At 47.5% G+C, this 24,427-nt stretch overlaps 1 protein-coding gene across 3 annotated transcripts; it reads right to left on the reverse strand.

Moving 5' to 3' along the window:
* Positions 1–591: 591 nt before the first annotated feature.
* On the reverse strand, positions 592–21,072 carry NECAP2 (NECAP endocytosis associated 2). Of its 3 annotated transcripts, none has more exons than XM_078145655.1 (8): positions 20,900–20,977; positions 17,379–17,480; positions 15,287–15,387; positions 10,358–10,462; positions 10,197–10,278; positions 8,563–8,671; positions 5,357–5,537; positions 592–2,114 (listed from the first exon to the last, which is right to left on the reverse strand). In XM_078145655.1, the coding sequence occupies exons 3-8, from the start codon at positions 15,318–15,320 to the stop codon at positions 1,876–1,878; spliced, it is 750 nt and encodes a 249-aa protein (XP_078001781.1). In that variant the 5' UTR covers positions 15,321–15,387; positions 17,379–17,480; positions 20,900–20,977; the 3' UTR covers positions 592–1,875. The 3 variants fall into 3 exon arrangements, with proteins under 3 accessions (XP_078001781.1, XP_078001779.1, XP_020828503.1); XM_020972844.2 differs by lacking the exon at positions 17,379–17,480 and adding an exon at positions 2,875–2,956 and having other exon boundaries at positions 1,966–2,114; positions 20,900–21,063; XM_078145653.1 differs by lacking the exon at positions 17,379–17,480 and having other exon boundaries at positions 20,900–21,072.
* Between the last annotated feature and the right edge of the window lie 3,355 nt (positions 21,073–24,427).

Raw genomic sequence — 24,427 nt, forward strand, 5'->3', positions numbered from 1 at the left:
CCAAGTAAATGACAATCACTATTGTTATTGGGACACATGAGGAGAAGGGCTCCAAGACAGGCAGGGTGGGATAACTGAGAACATAACAGATATATGGAGTCAGAGGACCTAGGTTTGAATCCCAGCTCTGCTACTTACAACCCAGATGACCTAGGGCAAGTCACGTTCCCCTTTCCCTAAGCCTGACCCTCTCGATCCTGGTGCTGAACACAGTGCCCAGCACACAGTAGTGCTTCATAAATGCTTGCTGGCTGACTCAGGGCAGTCAGTGCTGGTGAGATCCAGGTATGAATCCCACCTTGGACCCTCAGCAGTTGCCTGCTCAGGGGGTGAGTCCCAACTGCTCAGGGCCCAGGTTTCCCCGTCTGCAAAAGTGCCTGTCACACAGGTTGTTGCAGAGGAGGAAGGTGCTCTGCCAACCTCAGAGGAGTGCTCGGCTAGCAGTCGTTACCTCAAAGCCCATTCCAGCCCTAAATTTCTCTTCGGAACATCTGGCCAGGTGTGATCGAAGCAGGGAAGAGCACACCTTCAATAGTTCAGCCAAAACAGTGCAAGAAAACAGCTGCTTAATGAACACGCCTGAGGCAAACATGTGTCCAAATGTCATTTATTGTCATCCAGCTTATTCCACCAGGGATTGGCTTATCTAGGCACTTAAAAAAAATACGCTAGTTTCAAGTCACCACGCATTTCCACATTTTGCTTCTGAAACCACCCAAACTTCTAGGTACAGAAAGGAAGCTGAAGGCACTTACTAGCCACACAGTGAGCATATACATGGTCAAAAACATTCTCATCCTTGACATAAACTAGTAAAGGCAAACACTTTTCTTCTTTAAAAAATCTTCACTCTAACCCTGTACAAAGGGTTTTTCATATTCTCTATCCATTACTCAGGACTTCTAAGCAAAACATCTGATCCACAAAAGAATGAATCCTTTCCAATGAAAGACAACGTACAAGTATAAGACGTGACAAGGAATTTCAGAGGCTTGCAGAGATACGATTACTTTCAAAACAGTAGTGCAGGTAACACCTGCCTCCATTCCCTCCACATGGCTCCTAGCTTTCATTCACAGTGCATGTAAGAGAAAGGAAAAGGAGGTGGTTGTCCATAGACAACAAGGCACTCAGAAACCACCCAGAGAGGCCCAGCACAAGAAGGCTTTCCTTCGCAGGGCCTGGAGAAAAGGGCCTCAAAAAGGGCCTCCTGAGTGGGCACAGTCTGGGCTCAACTCTCCCAGAGCAGCCTCCAGCTTCTACTCAGCAGCTTGGGGCGCTGGAAACCCTGCAACCGGGAGGGAGATGACAACTGCCCCTGGAAACCCTGAGGAGGGGGAGTCCAAAGAGCAGGTGGGCACTGTAGCTGCCAGAGGCGGATCCCTCCAGAGGTCCTGGAAGGGACAGTTCCCCAAAGTTAGTGTGGATTATGCAGGTCAGCAAAGCAAATGTTAGAAAAGAAAGGCTTAATACAATTAGGTGTTTCCTGATCTCCTCCCAAGGGGCCTTCTTACCCCTTAGGCTACTGGGAAACCTGGATGGTGCCTCCATTTCCATGAGGCACAGGGACCTGACTTCAGTAACTAGGGTGTATGGAGAAGAAGTGGGATGGAGGAACCACCCCAACACCCACTGAGCCCTCACTTTAAATATGTAAACACCGTGGTTAGAGGCTTCAGCCAGGGAAGCAAACTGACCCAAGTCTCTCAGGGTCTGCATTAGATAATGGATATCCCCCAGAAAGGCCTGCAGCTAGAGTGCCAGCCCCGATCCAGCCCTGGAGGCAGAGAGCAGGACGTGGCCTCAGTTTCTTGGGTCCCCATTCCAGGGCTCTGCCCCAGGGTCTCTGTTTTCAGTGCTGAATCCTGAAGTCTTCTACAATACCCAGCCACAAGATGCTACAGAGACAGAGGAGCAGGACCTGGGGGATGCAAAGGAGGAAGACGGAAAGGAGGCATGTTCCAAATGGAGAGGCACAGGAAGTCTGGATCCTCCGCCCTCTGGGCCACAGTAAAGATGCTTCTTCCCCAGGAGGCACATTGGGAAAGCAAAAGCTGGGGCCAGGTTAGAACTGCACCCAGTTGGAGCTCTGCTGAGTCTGGCCTGAAGTGGACCTGTGATGGGGAAATTGATCTTAGCGCTTTTAAAACAAACAGGTAAAGCACAAGAGACACCAACAAATGAACTGCTTCATACCCTCGGAAACAGCAACATCCAACACGCAGCAACAAGCTGGCAACTCTTGGCAAGCTTAGGGTGGGGACAAGGGATCTTACGGGACACCGAGCAGGCCAAGGGCAACAGAGGATTCCCGATGAGACCCCCAGCTCTGATATCCTGTGCTCTAAGGGCCGTCCCAGCTCTGACATCCTGTGCTCTAAGGGCCCTCCCAGCTCTGACATTCTGTGTTCTAAGGGCCCTCCCAGCTCTGACACTCTGTGCTCTAAGGGCCCTCCCAGCTCTGACATGAAGGGCCCTCTCAGCTCTGACATCCTGTATTCCAAGTTTCCCCCCCAGCTCTGACATGCTGTGTTCTAAGGGCCCTCCCAACTCTGACAGTCTCTGTTCTAAGGACCCTCCCAGCTCTGACACTGTCTTTACAAATAGTGCCAACTCCCAGCTCCAATAACCTCTAAAATGTCTAATGTTTAGAGCTTTCCCAAACATCAGTACCAGAATTAAGTCTCTACATGTGTCCTTTCCTACCTAGAAAGGGGTCTCAAAGAGAGAGGAGAGATAAGGAGCCCATGTACCCACTGCCCCTCTCTGCTTTCTGCGACCTGGGGAAGCTTCTGTTCTTCACCAGCTCCAGGCTCACCAAGACTGCCCACCCCAAGGTCATTTGGGCAGAGTGTGAGCCCACGTAATCCTTACCCGGAAGCTTTGGCAAAGTCACCCCAGACATCGGCTGTGGCAGCAGTGGTGGGGTTGAGTTGTGGCCAGGGTAAAGTGGCCTCTGCCAATAATTCCAGAGTCCAGGAAGAAGAGAAAAGAGAAAGGCATAAGTATCTGACTCTGACGTCAAACACTTCTCACCACCTAGATGTTGCCTTACTAAAGTAGGTGCTTATTGTTTGCTGAACTGAATTAACTATTTATGTGTAAAACATCATCACAAGTAGGTGCTGGAGGGACAGCCAAGGATAAGTCTGTCTCTCTCACTATTTCCCAGGATCCTGGGGCCCTTAGCAAATGAACACTCTCAAGAGCCCCTCTGTGCAGTATCTAATTTCCAGTCAGAATGCACCTTTGAGCATTCCTTAAAGCAGTAAAGAAAGACAGGGCCCAAAAGTTAACACAGTGACGCTCCATTTATCAAGAAGGGAAGCACTTCATGCAGTAAGTCAATTTTCTAGCTAAGCAAAGGCTTGTGGTAATCCAATTGTCAGCTCTCGTTTGCTGGCCTCCTCCCCCAGTCAGGCTGTCAGCCACCCCTTTGGTCATTTTGCCCATTCTAATGACATCCACTGGAGGCTGAGAAATCAGCTTACCCAGCTTGGTAAGAACCATATTAAGAGCCCTAAGGTCTGGGCAAGAACTGAGCACAGAAAAGACACCACTCTTCTGCAAGGAACCTTGGGACAGCTTTCTTGGGCCCTCCGAGGCCTTTTTCTCTCGACTGACTTTCTGATTTGGGGATCTGGTTCAATTCTATTGAAGCCAACATTCATTTAGCATCTATTTGTGCTCCCAAAGCACTATGAGAGATACCAGAGACACAAAGATGAAATTATGAAAAATCAGCCTCTTCCTTCAGGACCAGGCAACTGGAGGAGAGCGTAAACAGAGGATAACATGGGGAGGGAAGAACAGTAACACCTAGATGGAAACTAAAGGGGTGAAGCTTCTAAAAGACTGGCCACTGGATAAGGAGCACATGACTATACAAAGCGAAGGACACCAGCTAGAGCTCCTTTGGGAAAGGAGAAAGAGGTGGCCCTCTGCGCCCCTTCACCTCTGGAGACCCGGAAGGGGCCTGCTCAGAGAAGGCCCCGCCCAGGGAAGGGAAGAAACAGCAGACACAGCTCTTGGAGGCAGGGAAGGAATACACACCTTGCCAAGCAGCCCCCCAGCTCACATTAGAGGCAAGTCAGCAGCCCATCATGACATGCCTACCGTGTGCCAAGGACTGGGTGAAGCCTGGAGATGCAAAGAAAAGCTGGAGCTCAGCCGTGACCCTCACATAAAATGGGAAGAGACATGCTGACAACTAAATACATACAAGCTACATACAGTGTAGATAGAGGGCGTGACTGAGCCTGGGGGGAGCAGGAGGGATGGGGGCCTCCTGCAGAAGATGGCACGTGAGCTGAGTACAGATGAAAGCCAGGGAAAGGGGAAGGTGGCGCTGAGGGGGCGGGGCAGTCACCAGGGCAAAGGTATGTTGATGATGGGAGATGGGGCATCCCAGCCCATGCAGCTGCATCCCCAGGCCTGTAGAGGCTGACCAGGAGGGAAGGGGCCAGGTGATGGAGAGCTTTCCATGCCCTAGAATTCCGGAGGTGACAGGGGTGACCTGGGCAGAAAATCACCCTGGCAGCTGAGTGGAGGAAACTGGAGGCAGGAAGACCAGCTAGAAGACCACTTACTGCAGGCCAGAGCTGGACGGGCCTGTGGCTGTGTAAGTGGAGAAAAGGGGATACACAGCAGAGATGCTGTGGAGGTAGAAATCTCAAGATGTGGCTAAAGAACGGCCATGTGGGGTGAGTGCAAGGGAGGAGGATGACAGCCACACTGAACCTGGGTGGCTGGGAGGATGTGGGACCCCAACAGTAACAGAGATGTCAGAAGTGGGGAGGGCTTGGGGGAAAGATAATGAATTCCATTTTGGGTCTGCTGAGTGTGAGAAGTCTACAGGACACCCAGTCTGACATGTCCCAGAGGCAGCTGGTGATGTGGGATCATAGAACAGGAGAGATTAGGGTGGGATACACAGATCTGGGAGCCAAGCGCACAGAGATAACTAAACTCATGGGGGCTGATAAAAGCAATAAGTGAGACAGCAGAGAAGAAGAAGAAAGAGCGTCCAGGACAGAGCCTTGGAGGACACTCACAGTCAGCGGGCATGACCTGGGCAATGAGACCTGGAAAAAGCAGCTGGACAAACGATGGAGGAACAGACACCACGTGGGATTCCTGGGAACACCAACAGACTCTCCAGCTCACCGGAGCCATCACTGACCCTGGGATTCCAACAGAATTGACTCTTGGCCTGCCTGGCTCAGCCTTCCCATAGGGAAGTCCCAAGAGTCTGCAAGCAACTAGGTGTACAGAGAAAACTCAGCCCCTTTTCCAGGGGGAAATTGGGCAGGCTGCCTACAAACAGGCAAAGCCAGCTCCCTGTCTGGGCACTAACCTGTACTTGGAGCAACTGCTGGCTGGGCCTGGGCCACTCCTACAGGCAAATGCTCCCCAATGGGAGGGGACTGAGCAGACACTTTGCCCCCTGGGGGAGGAGGAGGCAGGAGGCTCATTCCTGCACTGCCGGATGGCCGGGACTTGGCATTTCCAGCTGATCCTTCCTTCTTCTTCATGTTCTAAAGATAAGAACAGAATTAAATTTAGTGAGTTAGAAGAGAAATAAAAATATCAAATGTTGATGTTATAGATATTAACTAGAAACGAACCTAGAATTGACTTAGCCTATTCTGCAAGGCCCCTCTTGACTCAGACCATCTAGGTCCGAAGGTGCTCCCAGTTCTGAGGTTCTACGTTCTAGGGACTGCTAGTGTGCACCAGAATGGACACTAACCTCAGGTTAACTCACTTCACCACCAGGACGCTTTCCACTAGGTCACAGCCAGTTTGCCATGCACTGCCCTGGAAACGGCCCCTGTGAAAACGGCCCCTGTGAAAACCAGGAGTTTGAGAGGGTGGTGGGGACTGCTGACCAGCATCTCAGAGGTAGAAGGGCCCGGAGTGAGAGGTCATCCTGTCCAACAAGATGCTCCTCTACAGCAGGCTCCAGTGCAGCCTTTGCCTGGGACGCTTGGTGACCTGACATAATTAATTTGGGCCATATAATCTTGTGGGAGCCTAAAGCTCTACAAGGCAAAGTCTGTTAAAATGGATAGCACCTTGATGAGGACAACATGATCGTCAATCTGGAGCTAAAAGGGATTGCAGAGGCCACCCCATCATTTACAGTTAGGGAAATGGGGGCTCAAGGAGATGGGGTGATGTGCCCCAGAGTCACCCAAGGAGTCTGCGGGGCTGGCCTCTGAGCTGAGGTCCTACGGCCCTAGGCCTGTGCTCTTCCCTGGTGCCACAGCGAGGGGCAATTAAAATCTCTGTACATTATAACAAATGAAGATAAGGTTTCGATGTCCACACATTTATCTCAAGCCATTACTGATGCAACAGTACAACCAAATGACTTCACCATGAATGTTTTGTTAAGACAAAGTCCCCCGATAAGTCCTCTGATGGCCAGCTTGAATGCGCCTCTAGGGACTGGCATCACCAGAAAAAAAAACAGTGGGAGCAAGTAAGAAGGAAGAGAAGGCTCTGGGGACACATACAAGGCAGGGCTACCAGCAGCCAATCCCTTGGACCATGGCTTTCCTGGTCCCTACTCCCAACCCATCTACCTCCAACAACACTCACCCCCAACTAATATGTATGAAAGGACAGACGGCTTATGGTGTTCATCCACTAAGCGTGGCAATCAAGAAAGGGAATGCAATCCTAGGCTGCATTCAGAGGCTGCCATAGGGACTGCCGTATTGTAACCTGGAGTATTGGGTTCAATTTGGGTGGCACACATTGGAGAGAACAGTGGCAAGCTGGCTAACAGGCAGAGAAGGTAGGACAGGATGGTGAAGCGCCTTCAGTCCATGTCCTAGGAGGAATGACTGAAAAAAAGGCTAAAGGGGATGCTTAGACTGCAGGAGAAAAGCCTTTAAGTACTGGAAGCATTGGTGTGTGGAAAGGGGATTAGCCTTGCTCTTCTCGTCACCAAAGGGCAGAGCTAGAAGAAACCGCAGAGCGGAAAATTTAGGTTTCATGTAAGGAAAAAACTATAAACAATCAGAACAATTCAAAAGTGCAAAGAGCTGCCTGGGTAAGTAGTAGGTTCCCCCTCATTGGAGGTATTCAAGTAGAGACTTGATGATCACTTGAGTTGTAAAGAGACTCTCATTCAGATATGGGTTGGATAAGATCCCTGCAAGCCTCTTCCAGCTCCAAGATACTGGTTAGCAACGTCCCATCTCCCAACTCCCTCCCTCCTTTTCCCACTCTTCTTCCCTGCTCCTCTTTCCTTTTCTCCTCCCTTCATTTTTTCTTTTTTGAGACTAGGTCTATCTCTCCGAAGCTCAAAGTACAGTCACTATTCTCAGATGTGACCCCAAGATGAATTATCACAAAAACTCTGACTGGTTCTATTTCCAGCCTGTGGCTAATCCTCACTGGGCAGCCTGGTTGGCCCTCCACTCCTGGGGCTCTCCCTAGTAGTACCAAACTTACTGCTGACACCCAATCAGTTTTTGCCCTGCTGCAGCTCAGAACTCTTAATACTCAAGTGATGTACTAGCCTCAGTCTCCCCAAAAGCAGGGACCACCATGTGCCCTACCATGCCTGGCTCCACCTCCTGATTTTCAAAGGGCCATGTCCAATTCAATGTGCAAGAAAGCAATCATGGTCTACTGCAAAGAGTCCTGGAGTTGAGGTTAGATAACCTGGACTCAAGTCTGCTGAAAAAGCTTTCTGTGACAAATATGGAAATATTCGATATGACTGCACATGCATAACCTGTATCAGACTGCTTAATGCCTAGGGAAGTGAGAGGTAAGAGAGAGGGATAGAATTTGGAATTCAAAACTTCAAAGAAAATAAAAACAACAACAACCAAACCCAATAAACTTTAAAAATTGTTTTTACATGTAACTGGGGAAAAACAAAACATTATTTAAAAACAAACAAATGAATAAATATAAGTTTAAAAAAAGAAAGTAAGTGTTATGTGCTACTAGGCTCTTTGTGAGCTTTAGCACCCTCCTTTTGACAAAGCAGGAGCAGCCAACCTCCCAGGACCCTTTTGACATTCCAGACCTAAGGTCTCACTTAGCTCTGACTTTTCAGGGACAGTCTGTGAGCTTCAGGGGAAATGGAAAAAGGACCAGGCATGCAGGGCTACTTTCCACATGGAGTCAGGTGCTGGTCCACTGCCCACAGCAATGCGATCAAAGTGCACGATCTCACACCCCTCTTGGCTTTTCTGCCTGGATCACAAATTCCTCTTCACAGTCCACCTTCAAAAACCCACTGAGCAGGAGCAAATCTCTCTACACCAGAGCCTGACTGGCTGGCCAGCAGGGAGGAGAGGCTCTGGCTCCGGCCAAACACGTCTGCTCATTCAGCCTCACTCATTTCCCATTCCTGAATGCCACGAAGCCAAGTCATTTTGCTATGCTAGACAATTTCAACATCAGCCTTGCCAAGGCTCTGACCCCGAGCCCGAGCTGCCAGGTGAGATGTGTCAGGTGCCTGGGTCGCAGGCAGCCTAAGACACAGGCTCCATCCGAGCCGTGCATGGCACCAGGGGAAGCAGAGGGCCTCACCGCAATGTTGAGCTTGATGGTCTGGCCCTCTTTGAAGCTCAGGTCTAGTTTGGGGCCAGGGGCCGGGTTCTGTGCTTGTCTGGCAAATTCACATTGCTGCTTCACCCACCTAAGGAGAGGAACGAGACACAGTGAGGGGAGGGAAGGGAGGACAAGCCAAGAACGCACAGGAGCACCAAAGTCACTGATTAAGTACCTCTGCACATCTAGGAGGCAGATGCTGCGAAGAACACAAAGGGGAGCTCCATCTTCGTGGAGCTCAAAACAGGGTGAGACAGACAAGATCCTCATGACAAAGAGCACACATTCTTCATCTTACAATTACCCTGAAGAGGCAAACAGCCCACGGCCAGCACCCCAAGGCAGAGCCCCAACCCTCAGCCAGGAACTTCTGGGGTAGGGGGTGGGGAGAAGGGTCCCCTTCTACTTCATTTGTTCGTTCATTCATTCAACCAATATATCCTAAGGAATCATTTCTTATGCACAGCACTGGGCTGGAGGAGTGGGATGCACAGATAGGAACACCTGGGTGTGACCCTCAGGGGCTGTACTTAGGGTTTACCAAGGTGTTGGTGGGTTGGCCTGGGGGCTACTCAAGGAACTGGACAAATGGGGCTTGAAGATGAGAAGGGTTTGACAAATGGAGGGAGGAAGGGCAGCAAAGCCCCACAGAGCGGCCAGGCGCCCAGAGCCCAAGGGTGTGCAAAGATCAGCCGGCATCAGTAAGACTTGGTGATGGAAAACTACATTCCAAATTCCAGATGACCAATTTACAACCACACTTTGAGAACGAACCCATTCACAAGCAGAAGACTAAGTGCTAAATGACTGCAGGATCCTGGGATCACAGACCAAGAGCTGCCAAGGGTCCCCCCCAGTGACCACGTCGTCAAAATCCCTTGGCTGACAGATGAGGAAACTGAGACTTGCCTAAGGGAGCAGAGTACACAGAAGCAGACTCTGAACCCAGGTGCTCTGACTGTACATATAGCATCTCCCCCCAATTCTCCATGTATAGGTATAATGAGGGGTGGGAACCTGCAGCCTCAAGGGCACACATGTCCCTCTAGGTCCTCAGGTGTGGCCTTTTGACTGAGTCCAAGTTTTACAGAACAAATCCTTTTATGAAGGGGATTTGCTCTGTGAAGTGTGGATTCAGTCAAAGGACCGCACCTGAGGCCACAGCTTCTCCACCCCTGGTCTAAATACAAGGAATGGCCAGAAAAGGAAGTGGTCACTTGGGACTAAAGGTGGTCAGAGAAGGTGGGTCCTGAAGATGAGGAGGACTGGGATAAGTGGAGGAAGGAGATGCAGCAAGAGAGAGCAGAAGAGCAGTCTTATCCCTACTGAGGCCATAACCAAGGGCAAAGATGAAAGCAGCATTTGGACCACAAGAACTTATGGCAGGTCTTCTTCCAGCAGTTAAATGGCAAGGAGGCAAAGCCAGCTCTCAGGAAAGAAAGGGTAGAGCACGCTGAATGGGCCAGCCCCATGTCAGGTCCAAGTGACCTGCTGGTTGATGTCACCCATGCCAGCCAGCAACTGTGGGCTTCAATTTCATTATCTGCAATGGGAAATCTTCCCATCTGAGAAGTAAACTCTCTGGGGGAGGGGCCGGGGGGCTGCCTACTCACTTGAAATGGTCCTGCAGCGCTACATTGAAATCAAAGGCATCCCCTCGGTCAGCAAAGCCAACGCCAATAAATGCTCGCCGCCCTGTGGGGAACACAGCACCCTGAGGCCCACGGTCTTGACAGGGCAAAAAGGTTTTCCCCCAAAGTGGCGGCTCACTTACCACTTCCGTCCTCAATCCGGACAACAAAGTATCTGCTGGAGTCTGTCACGCTCTCCACGGCAATGCTGGGAAACTGCTCCACAGGCGCCTGGGCGAAGAGCTCTCCTGAAAGCGGGCGTCAGCATGAGGAACGACCCCTCCCCACCAGCTGTGCCCCGGCACCAAGGGCACCAGGCAGGGACTCACGAGAGCCATGGAAATGGACACCCTCTCGGTTGGCCAGGCCTGCTCTGCAGACCCACCCTCACGCCTCCCTCCAAAGGGGCAGCCCTAGGGAGGGCAGGATTCATTAAAATCAAATCAATAAATGTCTGGCATAGGGAGAACACAGGGCATCCCAATTAATAAGAGGTTCATCTATTGACCAGTGACCAAAGACACAGTAAAGTGTAGAAAGAAGAACGAACTAGTTGTCAAGAGTCCCAGGTCCAAAATCTGCAAGCTATGTGACCTCACGTAAGTCACTTTCCCTCTCTGATCTTCAGTGTGCTCAACTGTAAAATGGGGGTAGGGATCCTCTTCCGGAGCACTCTGTAAAATCACGAAGCACCCCAGCAGGGATTTGCCAACTGATGTCTAGAAAGCTCTTTGGAGTTTACAGAGCACTTCACAGGCATTCCCTCACTGGAGTTTCCTTTAAGATTTTCTGGTCCCCATTTTATACAGCTGAGGAAATGGGAAGGGGCAGTGACTAGCTAAGAGACAGAAATGAAGGGGTTTGAAGCCAGGTCTTCCCGACTCCACATCCAGCATTCTAGCCCTACCACATGCCTTCAATTCACCTACGACTCTAAGGTTTACAAAGCACTTTGCTCACAAGAACCTTGTGAGGTGGGGACTACAGGTGCTATCATTCCCATCTTACAGATGAAGAAACTGAGACTCAGAGAGATAGTTGTGACTTGCCCGTGGTCACACAGCTGGTAAGTATGAGCTCACACCGGGGTGAATACTAGAAAAGACAAAATACACTAACACTGAGGCTCATCAATGCTGGAAGTACCCACACCAGTGGGAAGGAATAATGAACTGAGGCCACCTCTGATTAAGAGAAGGGATGGCGGCTGAGTCTGGGGGGCTGGTAGATTTGGAGAAGACCATTTGATTTCATTCAGTCTTGTGGAAAGGCTAAAAGGCCAATGAGGCCCTTTCACAAGGGCGCCACCTTTGGGGCACAGTGGAATTCCTTGCTCCATCCAGAGCACCGTCATCATTACCCAGCATAAGGCTCATCTTCTCACGGGCAGTAGAGTGTGGGCCTTCCAGTTTACACATTTTCTGATAAGATCTTATTTGGAGCATTCCCCCTTTCTCAGCCTCAATTAATTCTCTCTGTAAATGAAGGCACTTAATTAGATGGTCTCTACAATTCCTCCCAGCTCAAGAATACTACAGTTTCCAATCTTTTTGCTATGATTTTATCATCATGGTGAGAGGCAGCATTGGCACCCCAAATCCAGAGCTCCAAGCTCAGATGCTGACTAACAGTACAAGCCTCAACCAGTCTCATCAGGAAAATGGGGCCAAGAATGTACCTCAGAGGGCCACTGGGAGGACAGTGCTTTGCAAAATGTAAGGCATCAAACATATATAATGACATTACAAAAAGTGGACCAAGCAAAACCAAGAGCATTCACCACAAGTCCGGCATCCTCTCCCTCTCTGGTTCTAGGTCTGAAGGGTGGATGTGGAAGGTGTTGACCTTGCAGACCTAACAAGCTATGATCACAAAGCAATCAGAAAGTGGAGAAACCCAATGGAAGAATATGAAGCTGAAAGGTCCAAAAGACTCCTTTCAGGAGGTCAGTCCAGGGGCTACTCTTACAGCCAAAGTCCTCCAGAGGAAAAAGAAGTCATAAGAATTTATGGATCAAATATTATTCAGTTCAAGGTTTTCATTTGACAGATGAAGAAACAGAGGCCCAGAGAAGCGACTTGCTTAAGGTCACACGGTGAGCAGGGGATGAATCAGGATCAGACCCCAGTCTTCCCGATTCTGAATCTAGGGCTTCTGCCACTCCCTGTAACACCTCCCAGTACTTAGGAAGTCAGTGAAAGGAGCAGGAATAAACATCAACTACTGCCTGGAGAGCTTCCGTGAACTCATGAGTCAGGAAAAGCTGGGTTCAGATCCTACCTCTGCTGCTCACTAGTGGGGTGATTACGAGTACCTCCTTTACCTTTTCTGAACCTCAATTTCCTCATCTGTAAGATGGGGATAACAGCCCTTGTCATAGGATGTCCTAGGATTCTAGAGACCCAGATGAGAAAACCACTTTAAAGCATGATCTAACAGTGACCATTGTAATCCTTATTATTACCCAATATTTGCTGAAGGGCTCATCGGGTGCCTGTGAGAGCCCTTGGGAACTGTTCTCAATCCATTCTGGCCACGCCATGCCATCTTTCTCCAAGGCCACTTTCAGCCAGGACTAACTCTTTAGCACCTTTAAAAACGACTAGTAGAAAACTGACCAGATTTACCTCTGGCAAGGGCCTCGATCTAACCCTTGCTCTATATCCTCACATCTTGCACATCTGTAATGCTTGCCACCAACCCAGGAGGTAAGCAATGCCATCTACCTAAGCAGCTGGGCCTGCAGTCAGGAAGACCTGAGTTCAAAACCAGCCTCAGATACTTACTAGCTGTGTGACCCTGGGCAAGTCCCTTCACCCGGTGTCCCTCAGTTCTCTCATGTACAAAATGGGGACAATAAAAGCACCTGTCTCACGTGGTCACGGTGAGGATCAAATGAGATATCTGGAAAGTGCTTTGCACAGTGGCTGGCACATAGCAAGCATTATGTAAATAGTATTCTTAGTAGTAGTATTATCAGTTTCATTATTAGCAGTGCTACTCCCTCCCACCTTTTACACATGAAGAGGTTGAACAAAACTCATTGAAGTTAAGTGACTTGCCCAGGGTCACACAGCCACTAAGCAGAAGAGGCAGGATTTGAACCTTGGCAGCTCACTCCGAGTCCAAGCTCTCCCACTGTACTGACTGCTGAACATGCACATTTGGTCTCTCTTCACAAAAAAAGAAAGTTGTGTGATACTGAGGAAAGGGCCTCAGAAGGGCCCGGGACTTTGTGAACTATTTCCCCAGAAGGATTTAAAAAAATTTTTCTTCCATTTTATTTTATTCTGCACCTAACAAACATGAAATAAAATGAACATTTCTATATGCTTTGTAGAGAGTACAGGCATACCTGGTTTTATTGCACTTTGCTTTACTGCTTTCATATGTTCTATTTTTTACAAATTGAAGGTCTGTGGCAACCATGCATTAAGCAAGTCTATTGGTGCATTTTTTCAATAGCATGTGCTCACATGGCGTCTCTGTGTCACATTTTGGTAATTCTCACCACATTTCAAGCTTTTTTGTTATTATTCTATCTGTTATGGGTACCTGTGATCAATGATCTTTGATGTTTCTATTGTAATTGTTTTGGGGCACCATGAATGTATAAGATGGCGAACTTAACAGAGAAACGTTATGTGTGTTCTAATTTCTCCACCTACTGGCCCTTCCCCTCTTCTCTCCCTCTCCTTGGGCCTACCTGTGTTCTGAGACACAACAATATTGAAATTAGGCCAATTAATAACAACCTTACGATGGCCTTTAAATGTTCAAGTGAAAGGAAGAGTCAATCAACATGGAACACTTCATTGTTGTCTTATTTTAAGAAACTGCCACAGCCACCTCAACCTTCTGCAAGCCCTACCCTGATCAGTCAGCAGCCATCAACATCAAGGCAAAACCTTCCACCAGTAAAAAGACTATGACTCAATGAAGGCTCAGATGATGAGTTAGCATTTTTTAGTAATAAGGTATTTTTTAATTAAGGTATGTACACTGTTTTTTTTAGACATAATACTATGGCACACTTAACATACTATAGTAGAGTGCAACTCACTAAGTATCCCTGAGGTAGGCCTATACTGTACATGACTTTCTACGGCCTAGAGCTTGCTTTGCTTTTAAGTCTATGCCACCCATCAGTGATTCTGAAGAGCCGTTCTCCACATGAAACCATTTCTGACAGGCTGATATAGCAGGAAATAGCAGCAGATTTAAGGTCAGAAAATCCAAGTTTGAATCCTAGCTCTGCCCCTTGTCAGGTAACTTTGGGAATGACAGCTCCCCTCTCTGGGCCTGTTTCCTCACCTATAAACCAAGGAGTCTGGACTAAGTCACCTCTACCCAGTCCCTTCCAGCTCTAGGAACTGTGATAAGCCAGCACAGCATAGACGCAGGATGGAAACAGCGCTAAAGCTGGGAGTCAGAAAGACCAAGGTTCAGTGGTAGTTCGAGGAATTACTCACGGTGTGACCTTGGGCAGATCACTTTCCCCTTCCAGGTCCTGGTTTTCTCATTTGTAAAATGAGAACAATAACAGCGCTTACCACACGCAGTTAGCAGAGTTCTTAAAAGACCTTTGGGCACCGTATAGATGTGAGCCCTCGTCATCGCCATTACGCAGGTCGACCGGTGGCATAAGGAAAGATTTCTGCCCCCTTCAGTTCCTGGGTATTTTTCACTGTGAGGAACTACTCAGCTAAGTAAACTAGTTACATACCAGGACTGGAGACCAGCACAAGACTCACATCCAACCTGATGCTTCTGCACTGAGGCTGTCTACAAGAAAAGCCACTCCAGACCAATCGGTAGGGCTCTTCTTGGTCTCCTTGAGTGCTTTCCTCAATACTTGGACCCTAAAGAACCCCAAAGGAGCTAATACTCCCCTGAATAAAAATATTTTCTACAGGCTGGGGATGCCAGGCTGAGATCTCGGGATGGGAGCACACTGTTTCCCAAAGAGGCTTCTCTGACCACTGCCATAAAAGCTTAGACAATGTCTGGCAGCAAGAGAGGTTTCTATGGGAGGAAGCAAGAATGACGCTCAGGCCTCCCCTCTTCTTTACCTGAAGTTCTGTCCTCCAGTTTGATGTAAGCCATCTGCCCTTTCGCTGTTATCCGCAGCCGCCCACTCCACGATGGCTGGTCCAGCTGCCAGTCTGCAGCCCTATGAGGGACAAAAACCCACTGAGATGCCAGAGCACGGCCACATCCATTCGTCAACTGAAGGCAGTGCGCACCCTAAGCCCCAGAGGATGGGGCTGGTTTTCCTCTCTTCTTTCAGGAATGACCTTTTCATTCACTATGCTTCCCAAAGGAGCAAGTTGCTAGGATATATCCCTTATGTTGCAAAATGCTAACAGGCTGAAGATTCGGGCTCAGAGAGAAGTGGGTTAGAGTGAGAAGGGTCATGGGAGAAAAATATAAGCTGAGGGCACCTAGGTGGCCCAGTGGATAGAGCACCGGCCCTGCAAGTTGGGAGGACCTGAGTTCAAATACGGCCTCAGACCAAACACTTGACACTTACTAGCTGTGTGACCCTCAGCAAGTCACTCAACCCCAACTGCCTAAAAAAACAAAACAAACAAACAAACAAAAATACAGATGTGGTCATTCTGTTAGTCAGTTTTGCTTAACTATATTTTAGCTACAAAGGAGGGTACAATGGGCAGGGGGACATATCAGAAAACAGTTGCATTATGACAAAATAAAATGGCGTCATTAAGACTTTAAAAAATGAAAGAGTGAGTCCTGGTCTGGAAGTCACAAGGCTTGGGTTCTAGTCAATCACTATTTATTAAATGCCCGTGCTATAAGCTAGGGATACAAAGGGTGGGGATACCACAACTCCTGCTCTCAGAGAGCTTACGCTCTATTGAGGGAGGCAAAGGAGACGTCTAGAAGAAGTGCTGGGAGCACTTAAAAAAGAGAGGTCACCCTCAGAACCTAACAGTATGTGTGGGGAGGAGTGGTGCACATCAGGGATGCCTTCATGGAGGGCTTGGCCCAGCTGAGTTGAGCTATGGAAGGAAGACTGTCAAAAGATAGTACTGGGGAGGGGAGATGGACAACTCCAGGCCCACAAATGCTAGAAAATCTTGAAAGCACGTGGGAGGTAGCACCCACAAAGAAGAATGCTATTTCTGCCTGAATTTAGAAGTGTGTAACTTCAGGAAAAAGGATTTCAGTTCCCCTGTCCTCTGCTATGTTCAAACCTCACCTGGAGTACTGTGCTAAAGGCTGGAGGACATGGTTTAAGAAGGAATGGAGAGTATCCTGAGAACAGAACAATGATGGAACTCTAGTTTATGCCACATGAAGAGAAATTAAAGCAATGATTCTCAAACTTTCTGGTCTCAGGACCCCCCTATACTCTTAAAAATTAACAAGCCTCCCCGCCAAAAAAAGAGCTTTTATGTTGCCTATATCTGCTGACATTGACTGTATTAGAAATTAAAATGTCTTAGTATTATTACAAAAACAGTTTTGACCTTATTGACCCCCTTAAAGGGTCTCAGGGGACAATACTTTAAGAATCTCTGGGTTAAAGGGACTGGGACAGTAGAGATGAGAAAACTTGGGGGAGAGGGGAAGGGCACTTTATATCTCCCTTTAAGTACCCAAAGACCTACAGAAGAGAGATCAATAATAGTGCTTGGTCCCAAAGGGCAAAGGCTGGAACAGTGGGTGGAAGCAGCCAAGACGCCAGCTGAAGTTTGATGTAGAGCTTGGGCTACATGGAATGGGCTGTCTCAGAAGTGGTGAGTTATCACTCACGGGACCATGTGTCAGGTTAAGGGACAGGTATGGGTTGAACTAAATGGCCCTTTAGGTCCCTCCCAAGTCTGCAATTCTGTGAAATTTCAAAGTCAAAGAGTTTATAAAATGTACTTGGTAACCAGCAAAGAACCCCTGAAAATTTCAATTACATCAAACGAGCGTTTATTTGGCGCCTACTGTGTGAAAGCATGAGTGACACAAAGATATAAATGGAGTTGTTAAGGAGAGGTAGGACATGTCACATTGGGGTGTCAGGGAGATTTTTCTGTGCAGGGGAAGGAAGGAAGGGCCACAAACGGGAGAGGCCCTCTTGTGGGACTCAGGACCAATCAGAAGAGACTACTGACACGTGTCTTTTCTGGGCCTCAGTTTCCTCACCTTTAACAGGAGGTCTGCTCTACATGGCCTCTGGATACCCGGGCTGCTCTAAAGGACTACAACTTATGAATTCCTAGAGGAAAGGAACAGAAGGGAGGGAGTCTTGAAAGGAAGAGAAAAGAAAGATAATAATTTGTATGAGAAGTAAAAAAGGATCAAGGTATTCACCAATGAAGGATATTACTTACAGAAAGGAGTCAGGGAACCAATGCCTTAAGAGTAAGCCCTAACTCTTAGACCATTCTTAGACACTAAGCTCTGGTTTGCTTTGAGGAAGCAGCTCAGGAAATACCCTGAGTCACAAGACCCCTGCTTTTCCATGAAAATGTTAGCATGTGCTTGGATCCACTTCAAGGCTGGCTCATGAGGACAGCCTTGTGAAAGCAAGTCTTTGCAAAAGTCTCAAGATGCCTGATTTATTTCAAGGTCCACAAAAATGCAGAACCTCAATACACTTTAGCAGTCTCAATTTTCAGTTCCTTTTCCTGGGGATCCTACATCTTATGATCAAGACTAGCAGAGCTTTGTGGGTAAATGGTGCTAAATGAGTCAACTTACAACTATAGCACTTCCTCTTTCTGCATCTCAGTGTCCTCATCTCTAAGATGAGGATAATATTTGCACTGCCCACCTCACAGGATTTGGGGAAGAAAAGCTCTCTGAAAAGAGTAGAACCAAATCATTTTCACTGAAGTCATACAAGGAGGGCACAACCAGAAGACAAAGGCGGAGTCCCTGGTTTAGCCACAACTCTGAGGAAGACAGCACAATACAGCAAAAGGAGTAATCTAATGTCTCTGGAGTCAGAGAACATGGGTTCAAAGCTCACCTCCTAGGCTTACTGCCTTTCTGACCTTAAGACAATAGCTAGCATTTACATGTCACTTTAAGGTTTGCAAAAGACTTTACAAATATCTCATCTGATTTTCACAACAACCCTGGGAGCTGATGTTATTATCCCATTTTATAGATGAGGAAACTGAGACTGAAGTTAAATCTATTCACTGCATCACACTGCCTAACTTACTAGCTCCCAGCCTCAGTTTCACTAGATGATCTCTGACCACCCCAGCTCTAGATCCATGATTCCACAATCCTAGTGTCTACAATTGTCTCTAGGGTATGGTGTGGTAAAGTCTTAAAGACTAAATTGACTTTCATTAACTTGAATTTTAAGAAAAAGTGCCACTGGTGCTTTGGGGATAGGGAAGGATTGGGAAGAAATGTCATGAAAACGTCTCAAATCTGAAAAAGTTAACAATACATCAACTAAGGGCTCATAAACTGCCAGGAGATCTGAAACAGAAACAAGAACTCACTTGTGCATTGAGGCAAACCAGCAAGCTATCTCAGACAAAAGTCCAAAGCAAAATAAAATTTCTAAAAGGTTTTTATTTCTTAAGTCCTGATGAAGCAACCAATTTGTCAAAGCCCACAGCACAAAACCTCTGGACCAGTGCCCAAGAAAGCTAATACAACAGGTTGTATGATAGGTGTAGATTTTTCTGGAGGGAGGGGATGAGAGAGGCAGAGTTCCCTTCCCTAACCAGCTTACCCACTGCCTGGTCCTCCCAAACACGGGCTGATTGGCTGGGGCTAAAGTTACACTTCGGCAGGGGAAAGCTTGGAAAATGAAAGTGGCATTCAAAGCCATCTTCCACTATAAAAAGCACCACTTAAGGGGCACGAGATACTAGTCTACAAAAATGAAAGGGGTTTTGTACAACCTCAAGCCCAACTTTCTCATTTTACAAGTGTGGAAAATGAGGCCCAGAGAAAAGAAGGGCATTTCCCCAAGTCACACTGGAAGAGGCAGAGCTAGACTTGCTTCCCAAGTTCCCCAACCCCAAAGCCAGTGCTCTCCCCCCAACACTGCTCTGCTCTTCCCTTTGGATGATTTAGGAGGGGATGGGTGCCCTCCCCTTAGCATGCTAGGATAGTTTAGTTGATGACTCGATAGCCAAGTCCTAAAATGGAGAAGCTCTGTGCTGTGCTGGGAGGAGCCCGGGCTGAGAGTAAAGCCTGGAGGTTCTTAACCCAGCACCATCGATGACTCACAACTCACTGGCCCTCTCTAGGCCTCAGTATTCTCACTTTAAAATAAGGGGGATGGGGGGCAGCTAGATGGCGCAGTGGATACAGCTCTGGCCTTGAAGTCAGGAGGACATGAGTTCAAATCCGGTCTCAGACACATGATACTTACTAGCTGTGTGACCCTGGGGCAAGTCACTTAACCCCAATTGCCTCACCAAAAAGAAAAAAAAAATAAGAGGGACAGACTAGATGACTTAGGTTAAGGACTAGCTAGCACCTTGGGTCTGAAACTGAGAAGGAGAGAGGTTTCTATCATCTCCCATACCCCTACTGGGGGATATCTCCACTCACTCCTTTCCTCCAGCTGTTATCTCAGGGCCGTGCCTATTCTGCCTATCAAAGGTTATTTTGTCTTGAAATAATCTGATGAAAGGATGTCTTACCATTTGGAATGGGGGCTGAGGCTAGCTGGTCAGGAAGGGGAGCAGAGAGTGTGATTATTAAGGGTCCCCCTTAATCCCACATGACCAGATCAATGTGCTGGGTGGATTATTCTGCGCAGTGGAATACAATGGACTGGAAATGGAACTGACTAGATAGGGTCCAATGGAGCTGGAAGAGACCCCTCAGGCCGTGGGGTCCAACAAAAGCTTCTCTTCAGCAGCCCCAGCAACCTCCTGGTGAAGATCTCCAGCAATGGAAACTCCCTCCTTCTATGGCTTTTCAGCCCAATGCTTTGGAACGGTCTGAACCACCTGCCTCCACCCAGGCTTTCCAGTACTGTCTAGACCAAAAGCTACGACAGCGCCCCCAACCCCTCGTCCTGCCCTGTGGGGGCACTGGGACCCTTCCCACAGCCCTGGGGAAAGGACGGAAAAGCAGAGGAAGAAGGGGGCCCCGGCTGCTGTGACTGGGAAGCAAAGAGGGTCAGCGAGACTGAGGGCAGCCTGGGGTGGGGGAGGGGCAGTCCCAGACCACGAGCCCCCCTCCCCCGGGTTTAGGTGGGGGTGGGGCCTCTGGGTGAGTCTCGCGTCAGTTTCCCCCGTGGTGGGTTTCACTGGACCACAGACCCGCCTGGGGCTGTAAGGGTTCCCGGGGGCCATCGAGTCCACAACACCCCCAACCTCGTTTTATTTACAGTGGGGGGAAACTGGAGCCCAGACTGGGGAAGTGTCTCCCCCAGTGCATCACGGTGCTTAAGGGTCTGAGGCGAATTCGAACTCAGGTCTTCCTGACTCCCTGCGGCAACCAAGACGTTCTGTGTCTGTGACTGGCAGGACCATGGGGTTCTGATGGGGTGGGGGTCATTCCAGAAAAGCGAGAGGGGTGATTCTGGAAAACCGAGGTTGGGGAATTACCCGCTCCCAGAGGACGGCAGTTATCCCAGAAAAGCAAGACTACGGAACGACCTCAGAAAAGCGGAAGGAGGTATCCCCTGAAGGCCAAGGGAGGTGGCAGGGAGGGGAAGCAGGCGGGCGGGCGGTCACCTGTAGCCGCGGTTAGTGGCCCGCGGCGGGATACGGTAGACGTGCACCTCGGGCTTGACGCACAGAACCGACTCGTACTCGCTGTCCTCCATCTTGGCACCCAATCCCGGACGTCCGGCTCCTCCCCGGAAGGGGCGGGCGGCTGGGCTCTATGACCGGAAGAGGCGAGCTAGAGCGGCGGGCGCGGAAGCGTCGCCTCGTTCCCCCTCTCCCCCCACAAACCCCCGCGGCCCCTGAGAGGGCGCTCCCTGCTGGACGGCGAGCGCTAGGACAGACGCGGGAGTCTGCGGGCCTGGATGCAGCCCGGGGCCAGGCCTTAGCAGAGAGGTACGCGGCTTCCGCTGATGGGACCGCCACCGTTTGAAACTTGTGACTTGGGCCAAGCCGCCTGCCCTCTCTGTGCCTCAGTTTCCTCTCTATCAGCCTCTCCCCTCTCTGACATTTCCTGCTCCAACCCCCGTCCTTCACATTCCCTATGGTAAGGCCCTTCCCCCTCTGACGCTCCTTGTCCTAAGACCCCTCCCCCCTCTGACGCGCATTGATCTAAGGCCCCGCCCCCTGTGACGTGCCCTGTTCTAAAGGGCCCTCCCACGTCTGATATTCTCTAAGAGCCTTATTTAAGGCTACTTCTAGCTCTGATATTGTGTCGTTTTTTTCTCTTTATCATTTTTAATATTCATTTTTAAGAATTTTGCGTTCTTATGCCCAAAGGGCTATAAAACTGTGCATACCCTTTGACCCAGCAATACCACTACAATGTCTGTATCACAGATTTAAAAAAAAAAAAAGGAAAAGGACTCATATGCACAAACATTACCAGCAGCTTTTTGTGGTGTCAAAAACTTGGAAATTGAGGGATGCTCATCAACTGGGGAATGACTGAACAAGTCGTGGCATATGATTGTGATGGAATACTATCCTGCTATAAGAAATGCTGAGCAGGATGGTTTCAGAAAAACCTAGGAAGACCTATATGAACTGATGCAAAGTGAAGTCAGCAGAACCAGGAGAACACTGTATACAGTTAACAGCGATATTGTAAGGATGGTAACTGTGGATGACTTAGCTATTCTCAGCAATACAATGATCCAAGACAATTTCAAAGGACTTAAGATGCTCTCCACCTCTAAAGAAAAAAACCAAAACTGATGGCGTCTGAATGCATATCAAAGCATACTTTTTAAAACTTTATTTATTTCTCATATTTTTTTGGTCTGTGTTTTCTTTCACAACATGGCTAATATGGAAATATGTTTTGCATGACTGAAGAAGTATAAGCTATATCGAATTGCTTGCCTTCTCAAGGCAGGGAGAGGAGAGAGTAAGGGAGAGAATTTGGAAATCAAAATTTTTTAAAATATGTTAAAAATTGTTTTTACATATTATTGGAAAAAAATGCAAAAACTAAGACAAGGAAAAATTTGAGTTCTAAATTATCTCCTTCCCTTCTACCTCTTCTCCACCCATTGAGAAGGCAAGCACTATGATGTCAGTTATACATTTGAAGTCATGTAAAACATATTTCCATATAAGCCATGTTACAAAAAATAAAAAATTAAAAAACAAGGAATATAAAGAAAGAGAAAAGAAGTATGCTTCAATCTGCACTCTGAATTAATCAGTTCTCTCTCTCTGGAGGTAGGTATACATTTTTCATCATGGGTCCTTTGGAATTGTCTTGGATCATTGCCTTGATCAGAGTAACTAAGCCTTTCACAGCTGATCATCTTTACAATATCGCTGTTGCTGTGTACAATGTTCTCTTGGTTCTGCTGACTTCACTTTGCATCAGTTCATATAAGTCTTTTCAGATTTTTCTGAAACCATCCTGCTCAGCATTTCTTATAGCACAATAATATTCCATCACAATCATATAACACAACTTGGTTAGCTATTTCCCAGTTGATGGGCATCCCTCAATTTCCAAATTTTTTGACACCACAAAAAGAGCTGCTATATATAGTTGTGTAAAAATGGGTCCCTATGCTTTTTCTTTCATCTCTTTGGGATACAGACCTAGTAGTGGTATTGCTAGGTCAAAGGGTATGCACAGTTTTATAGTCCTTTTATAAAATTATCCATTTTATATCCTGTAATGCTCTCCGTCTCTTGTTTGGTCATAAAATATTCCCTTCTCCATAGATGTAATAAGTAAAATTTTCCATGCTCCCCTAATTTGCTTATGATATCACCCTTTATGTCTAAATCATGTACCCATTTTGACTTTTATCTTGTTATACAGTGTGAATGTTGGTCTATTCCTAGTTTCTGCCAGACTGCTTTCTAGTTTTCCCAGCAATTTTTGTCAGATAGTAAGTTCTTGTTACAAAAACTTGGATCTTTGGGTTGATCAAATACTAGATTACTGTGGGCATTTATTACTGCTATTCTACTGACCCACTGCTCTGTTTTTTAGCCAGTACCACATTGTTTTTCATGATTACCACTTTGTAACATCGTTTGAAATCTGATACTGCTAGGCCACCTTCCTTCACATTTTTTTCATTGATTTCTTTGATATTCTTGACCATTTGTTCTTCTAGATGAATTTTGTTATTATTTTTCTAGCTTTATAAAATGATTTTTAGTAGTTTGATAGATATGGAACTAAATAAGTAAATTAATTTAGGAAGAATTGTTATTTTTATAATATTGGCTCAGCCTACTCATGAGCAATGAATATTTCTCCAATTGTTTAGATCTGTCTTTATTTGTGTGAAAAGTGTTTTATAGTTGTGTTCATATAGTCCCTGGGTTTCTCTTGGCAGGTAAACTCCCAAGTATTTTGTAATGTCTGCAATTATTTTAAATGGAACCTCTCTTTCTATCTTTTCCTGATGGGTTTTGTTGGTAATATATAGAAATGCTGATGATTTATATGTGTTTATTTTATATCCTGCAATTTTGCTGAAGTTTTTAATTGCAACTAGTTTTTTAATTGATTCTCTAGGGTTCTCTCAGTATACCATCATATCCTCTGCAAAGAGTGATGGTTTTGGAGAGGGCAAAGCCAAGATGGCAGATTCAGCCACCCAGCTGAACTCTCTCAACATTTCCCTCCGAACAACTTAAAATAATGTCTCAAATCAAATTTTGGAGCAGTAGAGCCAATGAAAGGTTGGGAGTGAGACATTTTTCTGTCCTAAGAAATCTTAAGAGGTGCCTCCTAGCTCTGACATTCTGTGTTCTCAGGGCCCTCCCAGCTCTGACGTTTTAAGTTCTAAGATTCCTTCCAGTTTTGACATCTTAAGTTTTAAGGTTTTTTCCAGCTCTGTAGAATGATGGAGAAAGGGAGTGACCCACTCCCCTAAAATGTGTAGCTCTTATCTTCATGTAGATTGAGGGTGAGAGAGGAGTGGGTGTTGGAGAAGGGGGTAACATGATTATGAGAGTCTGTAACTGTGTTGCTCCCATTCCTTCTAAAGCACCTAAAGGCAAGATGAGAGGACAGCAACCACAATAAGGAGGAATGCCTCCTGCTCACCTTATCTTTACATGTGGGCAGCTCCTTTGCCCTGTACTAGTTGT

The sequence above is a fragment of the Phascolarctos cinereus genome, unplaced genomic scaffold (assembly GCF_003287225.1).
Source record: "Phascolarctos cinereus isolate Bilbo 61053 unplaced genomic scaffold, phaCin_HiC Scaffold_726;HRSCAF=1367, whole genome shotgun sequence".
NCBI lineage: Eukaryota > Metazoa > Chordata > Mammalia > Diprotodontia > Phascolarctidae > Phascolarctos > Phascolarctos cinereus.

Excerpts from the sequence above, each read along its gene's own strand:
- NECAP2 (XM_078145653.1), bottom strand. The coding sequence starts at position 20,991 with ATGGAGGACAGCGAGTACGAGTCGGTTCTGTGCGTCAAGCCCGAGGTG. Across the intron at positions 15,388-20,899 it reads GCCACTAACCGCGGCTACAG|GGCTGCAGACTGGCAGCTGG; the intron begins GTGACCGCCCGC and ends TGTCCCTCATAG. Across the intron at positions 8,672-10,196 it reads GCGCTGCAGGACCATTTCAA|GTGGGTGAAGCAGCAATGTG; the intron begins GTGAGTAGGCAG and ends TCCTCTCCTTAG.